Source organism: Elgaria multicarinata, chromosome 3 (assembly GCF_023053635.1).
Source record: "Elgaria multicarinata webbii isolate HBS135686 ecotype San Diego chromosome 3, rElgMul1.1.pri, whole genome shotgun sequence".
Lineage (NCBI taxonomy): Eukaryota > Metazoa > Chordata > Lepidosauria > Squamata > Anguidae > Elgaria > Elgaria multicarinata.
The window spans coordinates 70,996,412-71,016,334 of record NC_086173.1 but is presented as its reverse complement, the minus strand read 5'-3'; the positions used below and the strand labels follow the sequence as shown (position 1 = coordinate 71,016,334).

Sequence of the window (19,923 nt, the reverse complement as noted above, 5' to 3'; positions counted from 1 at the left end):
GAAATTCAGAAGCCATCCTGGCCACGTTCAGTTTAGAAATGATCTCAGCCTATGGCCTGGATCCAAGCTAAGCTAGTTGCACTTAAGTCCCATTGATCTGAATGGAAAGTAAGTGCAACGAACTTAGTCTGGACCCAATGGTTCCTCTATGACATATAGAGTCTATGTTATTGAGAAGAATGGCTGCTTAAACAATGAAAACCAAAGGGAGGAAAACCTATCATATCAGAGTTTATAAATAAAACTACAGCAGAAGAAAATCTGTGATCCAGAGCAATGCAGCTCTTCAGAAATTCTATCCCTGCTTGCACTTCTAATAAGATTTTTTTAGAGAAGCAATTGTACACAAATTGAACCACAACAGACCTGGTTCAGACATACATATATCTGGATTAGTAATATGCATAAGATAAGTGGTTTCAGGCTTCATTTTTGTACTGCCCTTCCCGGCATACCATATTAACCCCAAAAGTTTTCAGTTAACCATATTTTCCTATTAACATCTGAACCTGAAAACTATGGCTAACAGCATCAGAATGTTCATTGAAGAGACTATCTTGTTCCAATCCCGATAAACACAGACATCCTGGATTAATTGTGGTGTGCCAGGAAGGGAAGAAGGAAGAGGCAACATAGGAACATGTGGGCACAAGGCTTGTGCATATTATTACGCTTATTAAACCAAGATGTGAAAAGGCCATACTGTGAATAGCCTTCACAGAACCTCAGTTTAGGTAGAGCCATCTGTTTGGAAGTGGTATGGTCATATTTTTATATAATTTTATGATAAGTGAAGGTGTTATTTTAATTTATATGCCAAATCAAGATTTGTACCAGGGCTGTAGTTTTCAATACTCTTTTAAATTTCCCTGTGTGGGGGAACACAGGCACACAACACTCATTCTGAGTCTGATAAACCTTAGCTTATTGGACTCAGAACATTATTCCTGTGTGGAGCCTGTTTATTATCTGAAACTCACCAAGTTGTGTGTCTAGGATTATTTTCCTATTCAAATAAACCTCCCATATTTGAATACTTCCCACTGTAAGGTAGTTACTGTTAGTGCTGTAAATAAGGACAGTGACACCTGCCTTTTTGTGTTCAGTTTAGCTGGAACTGTGATATATAATCTCACTCCATTCTATGCTCATTCCTCTGCTTGAGCTAAGAAGGAATTCATATATATATATATATATATATATATATATATATATATATTCGTATATGTCATGTAACTGGCATACTTGAAACAGCAACAGAACTTTCATATCACCTCAAGCATAATGCTTATCAATGGAGGCCATTTACCTATTTGGCCTAGAGCTCTTGAGTAACATCAAGAAGTGATCATGATTACCTAGCAGATAAAATGCATGCATGTGTGAATCAGGCCTGTTGTCCCACCGTTCTTTACCACAACTTTTCTTGCAGTGCATTAGCTGTTAATTGTGGAACCACCTTGAATGTGGGAATTTATAGCTGCTGTGTACTAGGAAGTTTACCCTTTCTTTTCTTTTTCTTTTTCTATTTTTGCTGCTCTTCCACAGAATACAGACAGGAAGAGGTTGATGGGTGGTCTTCTTTTGTAAGTATGTTTTAAATACTGCATAGGTATATGGCTGAGAGGAATTAAATTGTGGCAAAGATCACAATGCTACTACTGCACTCTTTATGTACTTCCTTACAAATAGCCGACCTAGGTTTAGATTTGGAGTTGAAGTCATGAAAAAATGAGGGGGGAGGGGAGAAGATTTTTTTCAATAGTGCTTTTTTTTTTTTTTTTTTGTAATCCCATTAAAATACTTTTGTTTCTAATACAAGTTAGTAAACATCCTTCATTATCCCACTTCCTAAGGTTGCTCAGGAACGCCAATCACTTACTCATTCTGGAGGTTCTTGTGGAAGGATCTGTCAGTTAAATTCTCGCAGGGATTGTAGGTTATTTGAGCTTAAATAGTGTCCTTGAAGCAGACAGTTAATATATCAGATTCACATACTAACAGAAAACGGATTGCATAGGGTCCTGGAAATAAACAAAGGGAAATCAAACCGAAAACAAAAGATCAATAATCAAGTTGGGCTTCAGCTATTGGGCGATATAAAAATGCAATAAATAAATAAATAATATAAATAAATAATACATTTCACAAACCCATCCCAGCAAGCATTCACAGGACAACTTGTAATGCTTCTGGTCTACAAAGTAAAGGGACGGCTGAGAATCAATCTGCTGCCAATGGCTGAAATAAAGCTCCCAGGTTTCTATGTTTGCTGAGGGAGTTCAGCAAGTTCTCCCTCTGCATTGCCAAAATACTGACTTTCAGCCTGCCCACTGCTTCCCCAAGGTACTTGCCCACTATCAGGCATAAGACTTCCTGACAGAAAGACTTATTTATTTATTTATTTATTTATTACATTTTTATACCGCCCAATAGCCGAAGCTCTCTGGGCGGTTCACAAAAATTAAAACCACAGTAAAACACCCAACAGTTTAAAACACAATTACGAAATACAGTATAAAAAGCGCAACCAGGATAAAACCACACAGCAAAGTTGATATAGGATTAAAATACAGAGTTAAAACAGTAAAATTTAAATTTAAGTTAAAATTAAGTGTTAAAATACTGAGTGAATAAAAAGGTCTTCAGCTGGCGACGAAAGCAGTACAGTGTAGGCGCCAAGCGGACCTCTCTGGGGAGCTCGTTCCACAACCGGGGTGCCACAGCGGAGAAAGCCCTCCTCCTAGTAGCCACCTGCCTCACTTCCTTTGGCAGGGGCTCACGGAGAAGGCCCCCTGTAGATGATCTTAAGGTCCGGGTAGGTACATATGGGAGGAGGCGTTCCTTCAGATAACCTGGCCCCAAACCGTTTAGGGCTTTAAATGTTAATACCAGCACTTTGAATTGGGCCCGGACCTGGACTGGCAGCCAATGAAGTTGTAAAATATATATAGCCAATATATTTTTTTTCTTGATTCAGTAGTTTACTGGTAAACTAACTCAAAAAAAGCTGTTCTGGGTTTTCTGCCACTCTAATACGAACCTCGTTTTTTAAGTAGACTGTCAAAATTAAGGGCACTATTCTCTGCTCTGCTCTGTAACACCACATCAGTATAATTCCTTGTCAACAGAATTCCTGTTTATCCAAACCTATGAGGTTTCATTATGTAGCCCTCTTCCCCTTCTTCAGCAAATGAGGCTTTGATATGTGCTCTAGAATTCATTCTGAACGATGAAAGGCAGCCTTGCAGTGGTAAGCTATTCTGGCAGGCTGACACTTCTGTTTTGACAGGAGGAAAGTGATGATTATGAAAGCCCAGATGATGAGGACCTTGAAAATAGTGTTGACTATGAAACTCCCAATGATCAAGATGGTGCTGATGATGAAAACGATGCAGATTACGAACCTCCTCCATCAAACAATGATGACACAATCCGTAATATATTTCCTTCCCAACAAACTACAACCAACTCAGACTACCTAGGTAACCATTTTAAATCTGCTTTCAGACATTTTACGTCTGAAATGGATTAGAGGCAGGGCTGGTGTCAAGTGTAATCAGAGTGAGGCATTTGCTTAGGGCCCACACTCCAGCAGGGGCCCACTGGCAAGAGGGTCCTGAAGTTGTTCTTCCTCTCTGCCTCTCACTCTGATTCAGACAATGGTCGTGGTGAGGAGGAGGAGGAGCAGGAGGAGGAGGAGGAGCAGATGCCACGGTCTGCTTGCTCTCTGCCTGTCAAGCAAGCAAGTGGTGGCAGTGATGAGAAAGAGAATGAGGAGCAATAGCAGCATGTGACAACGGGAGTGAGAAGAATCCCTCACTATGGGAGGGGGACGTTGAGGGTGTCTTGTGGAAGGGCTCTCAAAAACATGGAGCAAGTTCTGATTAGAGGGAAATGTCTGGTTTGGGGGAAGAGGCATAGAGAACCATTTTTCTAAACAACAAATTTTATTGGCAATTTTCTAATTGTTTTTACAACCATTTTAATTGAGCATTGAGAACCTTTATGTACTATGTTCTTATACTATGGAATTCGCTACTGCAAGATGTAGTGATGGCCACCAATTTGGATGGCTTTAAAAGGGGGGGGGGTGGATAAATTGCTGAAGGAGGAGCCTATCAATGGCTATTAGCCCTGATGGTTTTATGTTACCTCCAGTGTCAGTATACTGATGTACACCAGCTGCTGGGGAACATGAGTAGGAGGGTGCTGTTGCACTTGTGTCCTGCTTGTGGGTTCCTAGTTCACAGCTAGTTGGCCAGTCTGTGAACAGAATGCTGGACTAGATAAAGCCTTGGTCTGTTCCAGCATGGCTCTTATGATCTACCCTAGGTAACCCAACAGACAGTTGGAAAGGGCACACCACATCATTAATTTAGTTCTAGTGCTCTGAAATGCCATCTTGAACATAAATGCATAGGGAGGGCCCTTCTTAATCGGTTGAAGTCAGAAAAAGGAATATTTATTTTCCTGTGCCTTTTGTTAATGCTTTTGCTTTCTTCAGATAGACCTAAAACATCTCTTCAGCCTCCCACTCCACCAGAAAGGCCTGGATCCTCCCCTGGACCAACTAGAGGCAGAGGCGCTGGGGTATGTTTCTTTGGTGGAAAAGTAGTTTCTCTTTACATTTGTTTCTTCTGAGGATTAAAAGCACAGCAGCCCACTTCTGTACAGGCTTCCTATCGCTTTCCAGCATTCCTTTTGCCTTCTGAAATGGTCTCCAATTGTTTGCATTGTTCTCTCATCACATTGTACATGTCAGTCCGAGATGGGCTGGCAGAATTAAGATATTCTTTAGTACAAAGGTTCTAAATGGTGCATAACATGTAAATCCCTGCTCCCGGTCTAATTAGAAAACGATCCAGGTGCAGAAAATAGGGTAGCAACAGGCCTATGATACTTGGCAGTTCTGATCCCTGGTTGGCAGCTATGAAGTATCCTCAGATACCTCAACAAATTAAATCATGTCTGTAACTACCATATGTACCATTAGGCACAGCATTTACTAAATCTATTGTTTTAGCAGCCTGCAAGCAATAATGAGAGTAACAGAGAAAAAAGCAACCAGCCTTTTAAAGGTAAGTGTCTTTATTTACTCCTGTTTTAGATGACATTCTTTAATATATTTCCATTGCCCAAAGCATTCTTTTTTTTAATGTCTGACCAATCTACTTTTCAGTAACCCTCAACTAACAAATTGCTGAATTGATGTTATTATTCTAATTCTAAAAAGGAATATTAACTTATATAGTAGAAGTTATATGAAATACTGAAATGCTGTACTGAGGTTCATATTGCCACAAAATTTGACACAAAATTTCTGTTTCTTTCCAGTTTCTGGTCCCACTGTAGATCGAACCAAAAAGCCTCCCTTGGATCGGCCAGGGCCACCATTTGACAGAGACATCCTAGCTGCAGGTTAACATTTAGTTATGGCTATAACTATTAAGTGCTGGCATTGTTTTCCAAAGCACTGTAAGAAAATATAAATGGGCAAATATATGTTACAGAATATTACAAAATGAGCAATGCTCCGGAAATATGTTATGGGCTGCTATAGGCAAGGAGTTAGCAAGAGGTCCTTAAACTGAGAAATAACTTCAAGGAGATAGTGAGTCTGTAGGGAGGCCCTCTAAAATGTCAGGGCATTCCTGTTGTGTATACAAACCAGCTGAAAAAAATGTATAAAGGTCAGAGAGGAATTTCAGAAAGGAGGAACATGACTGAGCGATGTTAATTCATTACAGCAACATTTTATATGGGTCTTCATCATGATATATCACTATCTGACTCTGAATGAGGGAGAGAGATTTCTCACAAAGTGGCAGTTTGAGAGAGAAAATAAAAGTAGAAGCAAGCATTAATAAGGCACAACAGCAAATGTACGATATAACGGGTCCTCAAGGGTCAAGCCTTAGCTAGATGGGGCTTTATCCCGAGGCGATCCCAGGATCATCCCTGTGCGTCCACATGATGCACAGGAGATCCCAGGATCAGGGAGGGATCATCCCTTTCTTGCCCCGGGATCTCGCCCTACACTTTAGGTCCGGTTTTTCACGGTCTTGGGCTGATCCCAAGACCGCGGAATGTGTGTGCAGGCATCCCGGTTCATCCCGGTTTCTCGCGAGGAGCTGGAACCCACGCATGGGTTGCAGATCTCCTCAGGAGCACTGCGCCCATCGGGGGTGGTGTGGGGGGAGTGGGGGAAATATTTTTTAAAAAACAAAAAACTTTACCTTTTGCGCATGAGCGCTCATGCACATCTTCTTCTTAAGGAAAAAACCAAAATGGTGGGCGCTCGCCTCTCCCTCTGAGGTCGTTGTGCACCATGTGTGAACACAGGGAGATCTCACAATAAAAATATTGTGAGATCTTCACCCCTTCATCACACTAGACCGCTAGGTCTAGCTGAGGCGTGTGTCATTTCTTTCACCCTTCTAAAAGCTGAAACTTCTGGGGAGTCTCCAACAGGGGCTGCTCTACCTCTTCTGGTTCTGTTGCACTCATGGAAGCAACTGCTTGCTTTTACAATCCTAAAAATAACCCTGGAGCTCCGCTGACCTGTCCTGTTCCGGAAATGAATATTTCTGCTCATTTCAGGGTTTTTTAGAGCTGCAAGAAAAAAACTTGCATGAATGGTCACTCCCTCTGGTGCACGGACGCAACAAGATACTATTGTCTCTCCCCATCCTCAGGGAGTTACACGTTTAGTCTAGTTTTGATGCTGATAGCATACACTTGAAATGTTCTATTTTATTATCTCTCTGGAAAACATCACAGCATTGCACAACTGCTAAAAGGAAATAGGGTTGTTGTTGTGAGGTTAAAATGGAGAGGAGGATTATGTACGCCGCCTTGGGTTCCTCGGAGGGAAAAAGGCAGGATATAAATGTAATAAATAAATAAATAAATTCTTGTATTTTATCAAATCAACTCAACTCAAATCATGAAATTCCATAAAAGTTGCACAATCAAACCTGATCAGGATAATCTTCACTGTATAAAACCAAATAATTAGTAACCTTCAGTAACTTTTTTTCTCTTTTTATTTCATTTTAAAATCTTTTCAGGCAAAAAAACTTTTCCTGAAATGGTAAGAGACTCCTTCAGTAATATTCTATCACATTTTAATACGTTTTTGAAACATATTTATGTTTTCTTTTAATTTATCCTTTCTTTCCTGCAGCCTTTGAAAACGCTCAGGTAAAGATTTAATTTTCTGTAACATAAACAGTCAGAATTATCCAGAATTAAAAGCAATTGGCTCCTATTATGATATTTTTCTCTTTTGTTTTAGGTCTCTACAGAAACCTCCTGTGCCATCAACGGATAGAAACAATCCTGCTTCTAGAAGGATGCTGCCACCCATAAAGTAACATAGTGCCCCTCCCCCCGCTATTTTCTCCTTCCTTGCCAGTGCTGCTCCCCCCACCCACCCTGGCCACAAAAAAATCCAAGCTATTTTAATCCTGGTGTGGCTTTGATATAAATTGCAAATCCCACCAGGAAAAAAAAACTGGGAAGAGGTATTTCAGAGGGCGACTTTCAGCACCTGTTTGCCAGCCATGCTATTCTTTAAATTCCCTCTCCTACTTCTAAAGAATGTGTCTGGTGTGATATTTCGTTTGCCCTTTGGTTCACTTGCAATACTTGGAATGGGTGAAAAATTCACTTCATCAAGGGGTGCGTTTTTAATGTTCTTTTTGTTTACACGTTTACCTTAGCCAAACCTCCCTGAGCCAAATAACAAAACCTCTGTAATCTGTGGTCTGAAATCTCTTCATTCGACAACATGCACGGATTTGAAAAATGTGCAAGCAACACTGGACTTTTCTGAAATATGCAAAAACAGTCCATTAATCAATGGAGATATGCATCCATTAATACACCCTTTTTAAAAACTGCATACAAAAATAACAAAAATACATACAGCCTTTGGAGGGGGGGGATAAAAAAAAAGCATCCTCACAGAACTGCCTCAGAACGGACTTGAAACAGACTTAGGCCATAGCTAGACCTAAGGTTTATCCCATGATTGTCCTGGGGTTGAACCTGTTCATCTAAGTGCCACACAGGGCATCCAGCGCTCAGGCAGGGACGAACCCGGGATGATCCTGGGATAAACCTTAGTTCTAGCTACAGCCTTAGATCCCTTCTATTTTGCAACAGTTGATAGGCTGACTTCATACAAAGTGTTGTGCAGGCAAAGAGTAAATACTTAGTACAGAGTTAGCTGCGCTAAGCAGCTTATTTATTTATTTATTACATTTTTATACCGCCCAATAGCCAAAGCTCTCTGGGCGGTTCACAAAAATTAAAACCATAATAAAACAACCAACAGGTTAAAAACACAAATACAGAATACAGTATAAAAAGCTTAATCTGAGGGAAGGTGCAGAGGACTGACTTTCATCTGTCTTTTTCTTGCCTATAACAAATGCATTTTCACTTAGAAAAGTGACTGAAATTTTGCACACTTCTGCTGCAAGCCTTGTTAACGGAGGCTATGTAATTGGACAGTGTAATTTATTTCTTAAGCATATCACATCTGAACTAATTATTAATTCTCACTATATATAAAATTAATTTCTTATGTTTTTCTCACGTAGGAACAATCAGCTAGCTGAAAAAAAAGCAGAAGTGAGTACATTCTCTGTTGTAGGCTTTATATTTAAATCTCTCTTTTTTAAAAAAAAAAATTGAAACATTTTCCTTGAAGGTGTTTCCAGGCACTTCTTGCTCCAGGGACAGACTAGGTTCAAATCTGGTTCGCTTCAATAGTTGTACTTGGCAGAAGGTTGTGCATGTGTCCTTTCCTCATGCCACCAGGATATGTCACAGCAGCAGAGGGTAGAATGCAAAAGCTAGACCAGGCCCCTTCCAGAAACAAGTGTTTCCACTTGTTTCAGCGCTTGCCCCTGGAACCAATACATCGTGGCTGCCGGCAGTAGGAGCCATGCACGTACAGCTACCAGTAGTGCCAGCCATGCATACATTGCAGCCAGTAGACTTCCACCACCCATGCAAGGACTCCATTGGATACTGCTCATAGAGAACAATGCAACAAAATGAATATATTAGTAAAAATAAAAATAACTCACTATATTAGGTAATTGTTTGGGGGGAAATGTGTACATTAGAAAAAAGTGCAGGCAAAAATGCATATATTAGGGGAAATGTGTACAAATTTTCATGCCGGCTTTTAAACTGATGTAGGAATGAGACAAAATTAACTTAATATGTGAAAAATTACAAATTGAGAGCAAGCAAAATTAACAGAGTTGTCTATACTTACATGTGTGTGCACTATTCTAAAGGGGAAAATGGGGGGGTTAGAACTGTTAATTTATATGTAGATTATATGCTGTTTACTAATCAAGTAAAACTCATAGAATCAATCAATTAAGGTTGCAATCCTATACATACTTATCTAGAGTTAACCCATTGAGTTAAAAGGGGCTGGATCCAAATTTAAACTGGATCAACTGCCCTGGGACTTCTCTACTCCCTCCTTCCCAGAGCAGCCCTTCCAGCCATCTGGAAATGCTACACAGAGAGTCAGGAGACCTTGCTGAATGGGGTGTGTCAGTAGGTGGGGATCCCTAAAAATCAGACACAGGGCACTTCCATGGGCAGAGCCCTTCATCTCACAGAAGGCAGATCCTGGAACCAGCACTTAGGGAATTCCTTCTGAGTAGACATGCATAAGATTGCACTGTGAGAGATCTTGAATTAGGCAACTCTAATGTTAAATTACTTTATGTTTTCTTTCTTTCAGACGGAAGATGGCAGTATGTAACACTATTATGTTGTTGTTCTTGCTTGTTGTCATTGTCAGTGTTGTTACTGGGCCTAATTTAGTAATTCGTTTGTTTAGAAATGTGAACTAAGGTATTAAGCCAAAGGTAATCCAGAAAATGTGACTTTTGAGGATGAATTTGGAGGAACAGAGCTATATTCCACTTAACTTTGATGAAAGTTAAGCAGCTATATTAAACTGTTTCAAAACTGCATCGTTGGAATACATTTGAATCTATCCTTGTGCCTGGAACCCTAAGATATAGTAGTAGCCAAGCATATTTTCATTTCCCAGCAACTGTATTCTTTGAGAAGGCTGTAATGACCCTTTATCAGATTCAGCCGTCACTGATATTCATGTCTTTAACCTTATAGTTAGGCACTATTATGCATTCTTCGCGAGTCTATATGCATTCTAACTTTTGGAAATTGTAGTTGGCTGCCTCCTGGTGGGGTCACTTGTTGGGAGCACAAACCTCAAGCACCCGAATTGGCTTTTTCTTCCAACAGCTTAAGGTGCTTGTTTTGTCCTATACAGCCCTAAATTCTGAGATCTGCATACTGGTGTGCCTACAAATATCGACCAGTCATATCTTCTCAAGTCCGCTAAAATACTGAACAATGAACATGGGGAGCTCATGTGTGTTGCTGTGGCCCAAAACTCAACACTCAAGCAGATGTGAAAGAGAATAATAGGAAGCCTTCCTTAAATGCCAAGAAAGCAACCTCTCTTCTGCTTCTTTATTCCTTGGTACCTGTGAACAAATCCCAACAAGACAGGACGAATGAAAAAAGTCAAGGGATTCTGTTTTGTAGTTGTCTACCAACCATTAGCATTCCATAATGTATACTAGAGCTATGCCACTAGTTGTGTAAAATCCTTTCCATCTGTGTTTCACAGATTGTCAGACAGCTTTTATTCCATCATCTGCCCATCTATTGAATCAGATTTTTTTTCAGTTTCCAAATTTGTGCAAGCCTGCACATGCGCAACTTCTCCCAAAATACACAAATTCTCCCCAAATGTGCATTTTCATGCTTTAGCCTATGGGGGAAATGTACACTTTTGCCTTTTTAAAAAATAAATAAATTTTGTATATATATTTTTTACAACAAAATTTGTGCAAAATCCCTGAAGGTTAGAGAAACGGGGGAAACCAGTCTGCTGCGGAATCTACGGATCGGATTCGTAAAAATCCAAATTCATTTGGTTCTGTTGCAGATTTCTCTGATATGCCTATGTGCCAGCAAATTTTGCTGAATATGAATTTGACACCAAACCTGTTGTTTGGCTAGTGATGGCTACACAACAAATGAACTTGGAACTTTTGAAAAATGGCAGATTTTGTCAGGGAATCAGGCAGCCTTCTGATCCATATGCAGATGTCTCTTGTGCCGGAATGGTACAGTAACATCACACCAAACGTGAACCAAAACCTACTACACTAACCATGTGAAATTATTACATTGCAACATATAGGTAGTGGATTATTTTGTGTAAGCAAAGCAAAGCGTACTTTAGCACTGAAACCTGCTTGAAACAACTGAATTTTCATAGATTTGTTGTTGGCACCAGAGTTTTTTGTATTTGAAATGGATTCCAGAATTGAGACAGATGTGCCGTGAACATCCAGTTAGAAAATCTAGATCTGCATAACATTTGCCAAAGTATAACTCACTAGTTCCACAAAATTCTTAATCACCACCCCATTCATGAACCAGTTAAATGTTTTTGCTTGTTTCCCCCACCCCCTGTTCGATTTGCAGGTGTTCCTCAAAGGCCATTTCAGCAGCCACATTTCAACACATTCCCTTCCAGATCTAAGCCACAACCTAAACATGTTTCTTTACCACCCAAGATTATACCTGATGCATATCCAGAAAGGTTTGTTGAATTGAATGACCACTAGTTGTATATAAGTATTCTAGGGAAGTTTTCCTCTAAGATGACATAATGGCATGTGATAAGGATAAGATTTGAGTTGTCCACTGTTAGTATCTAATGCAAAAGTGCAGAGAGCAAGAAGAAGGTAATGCCCATATTTTGAGTGTGGGTCCCTAACCCCTGTGTTTACTAGCATTTCTTCCACGGTGGTTTCCATGTGTCTGTATGACTTGAGTGCTTTAGGAACCTGGCAAGGGAGTAAGGCAGTTGCATATTCCAAAGTTTTTTTGTGAACTGCCCAGGGAGCTTTGGCTGTTGGACGGTATAAAAATGCAAATAATAATAATAATAATAATAATAATAATAATAATAATAGTCCCAGACCCACAAGCTAGAGGTTGAGGAGCCACTCCCGTTTATTCTGTTAATAAAGGATACTTAATATACACCGTGACTTTGCCCTGGTTACAAGCCTCTGCTTGCCAGACAAAATTGCTTTTTTTGGAGGCAAGGTGCCAGGGAGATAAAGAAAAATGGCAGCTTGGCTGAGCCTATTTGTAACAGCAATACTAAAAATAACTAGTAATTAACACATAGATCTCATTTGTATATGCTAATCACTCTTTATTTTTACAGCACTGTTTCATCAACTGGATCACTACTATCACATGTTCAGCCAAGTATGTATTTTTTTTAAAAAAAAAAACCTCATGGATGTTCAGCTTACATTTTGAACAACATCTAATTGTAGCCAGTGCTGTCTTACATATTTTCCATTAAGTAGACAAAGAGAAAGTATGGTGTGATAATACACATTTATAAAGCATTGGCAGCCCAACCATGTGGGGTTTTTTATTGTAGCCCGACATGGTAATTAGATAATCTAAATCAAATACTTGTGGCATGTATGACCAAATTTAGCCTTGCAAAAAGAATTGTTTCCCATTTTAAATTCAAAAGTCACTGATTACTGGTTTGATAGAGCTTTAACTCATGTAATAGAACTAGTGAAATGATTAGAAAATGGTGGCACTGTGTATATTTAGGTGGCAATAAAAATGGGCAGGGACTAAGTGGCCTGCCCTTTCTTTTGTTGTGGTTTTGCCACATCTTTCTGTCCCTTAGCCTGATTTTCTGCCGCCCTTGGCTCTTATTAGCCACCCTATTCCCCTCTCCCATCTCCTTTTTTTAATATCTCTTACGACATTTCCCCCCTTGCCTAGGGATTTTATGATATGGTATTTCTGTCTCTAGTTCAGGAGGTAACATATCCCATGCCATATTCCAGGAACAAAGGGCAGAATCTGATGGTGACCACCCATGAGCAGCCAGCCCTGCCAAATCTGTCCCACAAACAGAGATTTAGTGCTTCTGGAGGCAATCCTAAATGAGCGAAATGCTCATTTCTGGAATGGGCAGGTCAGTAGAGCTCACATAAGGGAGTGCTACTGACTTGCCCCGTACCAGAAATGAGTGTTTTCTAATAAACATTTTTCTGATTTGCTTTTCCTGAATTTACATGGGAAAATAGTTCTACCTTGATTTCCCCATGTTTCTTTAGCAATAACAGACTCAGAAGTCAGTGAGAAGTTATAGCACATCTGCACCAATGCTTTTGTTAGAATACCTAAGAACATAAGAAGTGTCGTGCTGGATCAGACCGAGGGTCCATTTAGTCCAGCACTCTTTTCACACAGTGGCCAACCAGCTGTCAACCAGGGACCAACAAAGCAGGACATGGTGCAACAGCACCCTCCCATCCATGTTCCCCAGCAACTGGTGCACACAGGCTTACTGCCTTGGATACTGGGCATAGAACATAACCATCAGGGCTAATAGCCTTATGAAGCCTTCCATTCCTGTGAGATTTTGGGTGTTATACACTGTATTTTTCATCACATTTGTATCAAGCAAAGTTGTAACCAAATCTAATGCTCATTTAAACTCTTAGTTTTTACCTATGTCAACGCTCTATCAAGCTCTTTAACTTAGGATCAGCTTCATTAACTTAGGATCAGCTTCATTAACTATGTCTCAATATCCATGCAGTGGACTTCGTTTAATTTTTAAATACGTTCAACTTTTCTGAAGGTAACATCTCCAGAACCTTTTCCAAAGGCCCAGCTGATGGCAGACCACCATTACCCATTCCTAACAGACCGACCCTGCAATTTCCCAGAGTTGAGAATGAAGAGGTGGAACAATGCCACAAGGTACAAGAATGCCACCAAGAGATGTTTAATATGCTGAATTGGCAGCAGATTATTTACGTGGTAGAATTTCAGACTTGGCTCCTGCATGCAAAGGAGCCAGGCATGGGAACACTGGGTGAGAAAAGGTGAAGGAAAGAAAAATCTCTGACAAGGAGCAGCAGGAAACTGAGTCGTTTTCTCACTCAGGCCAAAGAAGGGGTCTGATAGCAGGAAACTTTTTTAGAGGTCCAACTTTGTCACATGATGTGATCTGGCCTAAATTAGAATCTCTTTACAGATCTGGCTGGCCACTCTTTGTCCAAAGCTGTGTTAGTGTATAGACTAAATCCCCACCTGATGTGAGGGATTTAGTCTAGCATGGACTCAAGCCCTGACACTGAACTCTTTCAAACAATTTTCTAGTCTGCATTCTTTTCAGGACACAGTCATTGCATAACTATTCCAGAGCATCCCCGTGCTATTTATTTATTTTTTAAAATATTTTTAACTTGCCCTACATTTTAAAATACCAGGGTGATATACAAAACAACAACAACATAAAAATACAATATCTACAAATATAATACAATAAAAACAAATATTACAATAAAAACAGATCCAAGGCACAAAAAGCAGAGCACACCAAGCTAACATAAGCCTTGTTTCAAGTGTTTCAATTATGGTCTTTTGTTGCTGGGAATTTCCCCTTTCCCCATAAGCTACTGCTTAGATCATTACTGAGTATTGTTAGATATGAACTACGATATCAGTTGGGAAAACTGATATGTTTTTCCCCACCATGTCCACAGCAGTTTAAGAAGTCTTAAAAATGTTTCTAAATACTTTATTTTTCTGATATTTAAAATGCTAAAGACTGCACCATTCTGAGGGAGAGCATTTACTTACTGGGGAGAAATTCTTGCTATCCACCCTGCAATACTGTCCCTGACATTTTGTAAGCCATTTTTGTTTTTCTTCCTGTATACTATCATGTGATGTCTTCAAGTGATCAGTGTAAAGTGAAGAAAAGAATGATTCACGGAGGTCATCAGAGGACATGCTCCTAGTGGTTTCACATGGACCTACAGCCCAGTTTGAGTCCACCAGGAAAAGAGCCTTCACTGTTGTGGTCCCCTTTCTTTGGAACTCCCTGCCCCTGGAGGTCAGACAGACTCCAATACTGTGTTGCTTCCGGTGCTTCCTGAAAACAGCTCTATTCCAGGAAACATTCTTTGACTGACAGCCACGGTTTTTACTAGCATTCTGTTTTTTAAAAATTATAATTTTAATGGTGTTTTAATCTTTGTTATCTTTCACTGTTTTGCTTCTTATGTCCACCACTCTGGAATCTGTTTCAGATATGGAGTGGTATACAAATTATGTAAATAAATAAATGATCGGCACCTTAAGCACTCTGTTAATGAATAGCATTCCTGCCTCTCAATACTTTGTACTCCTTTGGCCTACATAAACTTACTCACTATAAAAACAGCTTTCTGTTTCTCTTTTCATTTAGCCCAACTCTAATCAGGGCCTCCAAAATCAGAAATGGTATGCTGCTGATATCAACCGGCCAGAAGCAGAAGTCGCCCTCAGGAATATAAACCAGGTGAAGAGTTAAATTAAATATCTGTGCATATGGTAATATGAGAAAATTGTGAAATGATGGCTTATGTAACCCATTATGAGTTATCGTCTCAGTTCAGACAACACATTTCTCAATGGTGGTTTTAGAACTTCACACTGAAGTTTTTACACCACCATTGAGAAATGTGTTGTCTGTCAGGAAAACACTCCACGCTGAATATCCACACTGTGCAGAGAAGAGTTCTTGCACAACCGTTGTGTTGCGTGCTGTGTGGAGGGCTCTGTGGAGCTTTCTGTTGCGTTGAGTTGACTTTTCCCACTGGCTACAGCGTTCTCTGGCAAGAGTGGCAAAAGGAGCAAGTGCTGCTCTAGGAGAGCCACGAGATTGGGTTTTTTTTCAGCAATGGCTGATGGGATACAATCAGGGGGACTAGGGGAGGAGAGAGGGTGGAGGAACTGTCAAACATTGTGTTGCCTTTTACTCAACTCCATGGTAGCCCATAGTCACACAATGATGGAATTAGAACATGTTGTGTTGTGAGTACCCCCTACAAACTCCACCATTGAGTGGTGTTTTCCCACTGCGTAGAGAAACGTGTTGTTTGGACTGAACCATCGTGTCATCTGTTGGGTGTGTTTTAACCCACGGTGGCTTATTTGGCCAGAATAACCCACTCTAATAATCTATGGTCTGCAGAGTTGGTTATTTAAGCCATCATGGGTTATCGTGTTGTGTGGTGGTCACAGTGGGTTATTTTGGTTGCCTAGAGTTGCTTGGCAAGAGCGGTCAAACCACTGCTGCTGCTCCCCTCCAGCCAGCTGTCTCTGTTTCCATGATCTGCCTAGCAACTGATTGCACTCACAGCCCAACATCACACTAACTCTTCCCCCAGTAGTGCACTCTGCAACCTCCCCAAGTGTCGAACACCATCTTTGTTGGGTGATGGCAGCTACACAGGGTTGTCATTTTGCCTTGCATGCATCCTTGCCAGAGTATGCTGCAAATGAAGTTTTTTCGCTTCTACAAACTTCCATGGAGTTATAGCCACCCCCACCCCCATTTTGGTGAAAAGGTGCTTTCACTCGCATGGCTTTGACAGTATGCAGATTTTCAATTGGCCTGATGGGCATCCCTGCTAGGGGAGGCTGTGTATCAAATTTAGTCCCGATCCTGCAAACTTCCAAGGGTTTCTTTGTGCGCCCCCTTTTTTGGTGCACCTGGGGGCTTCGCTCCTTTGTGTGTGATCCCATAGGGGGTTGATGGTGCATCGGATACTTCCTGAGTAGGGGAAGCTGTGCATACTTTCAGCACTTTAGAGCCACCATCCCCTTGTCAGGGTGATGCTGGAAGCGCTGAATTAACCTCTCCCCTCTCATTGAGATGTTGTGGAAGGTAAAAGACTTCACTACAATGTTGTCAATGGGTGAAACCACCACTGCTGGGGTGGGAGGACTGCAGGAGGACAGGGTGCATAAGGGGTGACTTAGATTATGTTCAGTAGCTTATTTGTCTGATTGTTTGGTGTATAACAGTACCTTATTTTCAAAATAAGCTACTGTGATGCACCCCAAGTACGACCCCAAAACGATAGTGTAGACTACAGCCTGAAGAGACGGAGGAGGAGGCGGCTGGGGAATCCGGGCGCGTCCTTGCCGCCGCCGCCTCCCCGCCGGCCTCCTGCTGCCTGGGTAAGAGCGACCCGGGTCGGAGAGCTCGGCTTACGCTTCCGCCGAGCTCTCCGACCCGAGTCGCTCTTACCCCGGCAGCAGGAGGCCGGCGGGGAGGTGGAGGCGGCGGAGGCGGCAAGGACGCGCCCGGATTCCCCAGCTGCCGCCTCCTCCGTCTCTTCTGGCTGTAGTCTACACTATCGTTTTGGGGCCGTACTTGGGGCGCATGCATGCGCCTTCAGTATGACGTCTAGACAGGGCCTCAAACACTGATTCTAATCCAGAAGAAATTTAGCTGAAAATGCAATCAAACTAGTTCACAGTGGTGATTATGTTTGTCTTAAAAATATTTTAATGTCCTGCTTTTCTAGGATGGCACTTTCTTAGTAAGAAACAGCTCAAGAAAAACTCTTGAACAACCATACGTCCTGATGGTACTTTATCATAACAAAGTATACAATATTCAAATACGTTATCAGCAGGAGGAGCGAGCATACTTCTTAGGAACTGTTCTGAAAGGAAACGAGGTATGATGTGATATCACTCTATTTACCATCATCATCTTTCCAGTATGGAAAGAGGTTATTAAATGTAAGACTTTCTGCATCATTCATACTGTTCGTACTGCTTCTGCTTCAAACTTTCTCCAGATTCAAATGCAACAAGTAAGCACAATGCAATCTAGAGCAATAGCAAGAACTAGTACAAAAGTAGTCTTCTCTTATCTGTTCCTAAAAGACCAATTTGTATAAAACAACGTAATTTCAGAAAAGCCAAAATTATGTTGCTTTACATTTCTCTATAGTGAAAATCATTGACTGAAACACATTTTGTAAATCACACAGGTTTTTTCTTCAGTGACTGACATCATTGATTACTTCAAAAGAATGCCTCTTCTACTGATTGATGGAAAGGATCGATGTTCAAAGAAGCAATGCATGTTAACATACGCTGCTGGATTGCTTTAGAAGAAAAAAATCGGGAAGGATCAGCTCAAGTTCCACCTTATTTATCTTTGAAAAATCAAGCTAGAAGAGTAACGGGTTTATATTTGGTGAACTAAGATAACTTTTCATCTTGTATTTTTATGTCAGAGTGTAATGGCTACTCATTGCCTTTGGTTTTCAAATGTTACCTCTCACCCTTCTTTTGTCTGTCTGTGACTTCTCATTAAGCAAACACTTCCCGGACGTTTCATGTGTGTGTCGTCCGTTGTCTGAAATACACATTACACAAACTGAAAAGAACTTTAGGGCTCGGATCTTATTATTAATTAACATTTTTCTTCAGATGACAAGGCTTCTTCCTAGTGGGTAACACTGTATATATATATATATATATATATATATATATACATTTCTTCTAAGGTTACAGTAACAAGTACATTCAGCTGAGAATAGCTTAATGTAGGGATGGTGAAGGTGTGGCCCTCCAGATGGTTTTGTACTGCAACTCCCACTATTCCTCACTATTGGAGTAACAGTCCAACATCTGGAGAGCCACACGTCTCTCATCCCTGGCTTAATGTATCAGTGTTCTGATGCTGTCAAACACAGCATGCGTGCTCTTTGCAATATTTCATGTATGATGACATCAATACATTGCATATCTTGTATTTACAGATGAAGCAAGAATCAATAAACTATCCGTTTTAATATTCATTTTTTCCACTGCAAATTTTGTTCATCAGTCATAGAATGTAGGCAATACCCTGCACTAGTAATTCAAATTTCTTCAAACTACTGCCTAGACTTCACAAACATCAAATAGGTTTACTATTAACGTTTGGTAATTGTCAACCTGACCCACCAGCAGCCATACTTTCAATTAAACTGCCATCACAGAAAAGGACTCAGTGAAATGAAAGATATTGTCAAGTTGATTTTAATGCTAGAAAAATCCTTAACTTTGGCTGAATTGTACACTTTGTCATAAAATATATATATAATACTCTGTCAAATTTAAACTGAAGTATTATTCTTGTACTATTAATAGAAGTAAAGAGTGCTGAAATGACTCCTAAATTTATAATTTTATCGGTAAGGAAAACCATAGCATAACGTAACATTACAAAACACAATGGTTAGAAAAGTCTTCTTTTTAAAAAAAATCTGTATTGTAGTAAAGTAAAACAAAACAAAACCACCATTTATTATGCATATGAACAGGGTGGTGTTTTTTTTTTAAAAAAAGATGTATTTACAATGGGGTTGTTCTGTCTTTGATTTGCATGTTGCAGTATAAAGAATCTATCAATAAACATTCTGTTTCTATTCAGAGATAATGGCAACATTCAAACATCATGGTAAAGCTTGGGATGGGGAATCTCTGGCCCATTGGCCTCATAAGGCTTATGAGGTTTCGCAATGAGCCAGCAGCACCTTCCTGACCCCAAACCCTCTGCCATGCTCTCATCTCCGATCAGAGGAAAAGTCTTATCTCTAATCAGAAGAATATAGGGCCTTTCTACACCTGCCTTTTCCCCCAGGATCATCCCTGGATCGTTCCTGTGCATCCAAATGCCACACAGGGGATCCCAGGAGCAGGCAGGGATGATCCCTCCATTTTCCTGGGGTAACACTTAGGCGTAGAAAGGGCCATAGAGTGCTTCTCCCTGCTCAACACTGCAAAAGGCCTGTCAAGGGGAGGAAGCTGTTGGGTGATCTAGTCCTGGTTCCTTCTGAGGCTTGTCCTGCTTACCTCTGAGTAGTCATACAGAGGATTGTCCTGCTTTTTTGTAAACAGACATGCTGCTGCTCATGCTTACTTCTGACTTCCTACTATAAACTG

At 40.5% G+C, this 19,923-nt stretch overlaps 1 protein-coding gene across 1 annotated transcript in view; it reads left to right on the top strand.

The window, feature by feature from the left end:
- The window catches only part of LCP2 (lymphocyte cytosolic protein 2), a 45,110-nt gene extending 26,661 nt beyond the window's left edge, over nt 1–18,449 (top strand). The window contains exons 6-21 of the mRNA XM_063123286.1: nt 1,549–1,586; nt 3,293–3,485; nt 4,508–4,593; nt 5,027–5,081; nt 5,338–5,421; nt 7,074–7,096; nt 7,190–7,206; nt 7,301–7,375; nt 8,613–8,643; nt 9,782–9,794; nt 11,569–11,686; nt 12,323–12,366; nt 13,778–13,899; nt 15,395–15,487; nt 17,505–17,660; nt 17,979–18,449. Coding sequence (XP_062979356.1) covers nt 1,549–1,586; nt 3,293–3,485; nt 4,508–4,593; nt 5,027–5,081; nt 5,338–5,421; nt 7,074–7,096; nt 7,190–7,206; nt 7,301–7,375; nt 8,613–8,643; nt 9,782–9,794; nt 11,569–11,686; nt 12,323–12,366; nt 13,778–13,899; nt 15,395–15,487; nt 17,505–17,660; nt 17,979–18,101 — 1,271 coding nt within the window. The 3' untranslated portion in view covers nt 18,102–18,449. The remainder of the gene's footprint in view (nt 1–1,548; nt 1,587–3,292; nt 3,486–4,507; nt 4,594–5,026; nt 5,082–5,337; nt 5,422–7,073; nt 7,097–7,189; nt 7,207–7,300; nt 7,376–8,612; nt 8,644–9,781; nt 9,795–11,568; nt 11,687–12,322; nt 12,367–13,777; nt 13,900–15,394; nt 15,488–17,504; nt 17,661–17,978) is intronic.
- The last annotated feature ends 1,474 nt before the right edge of the window (nt 18,450–19,923 follow it).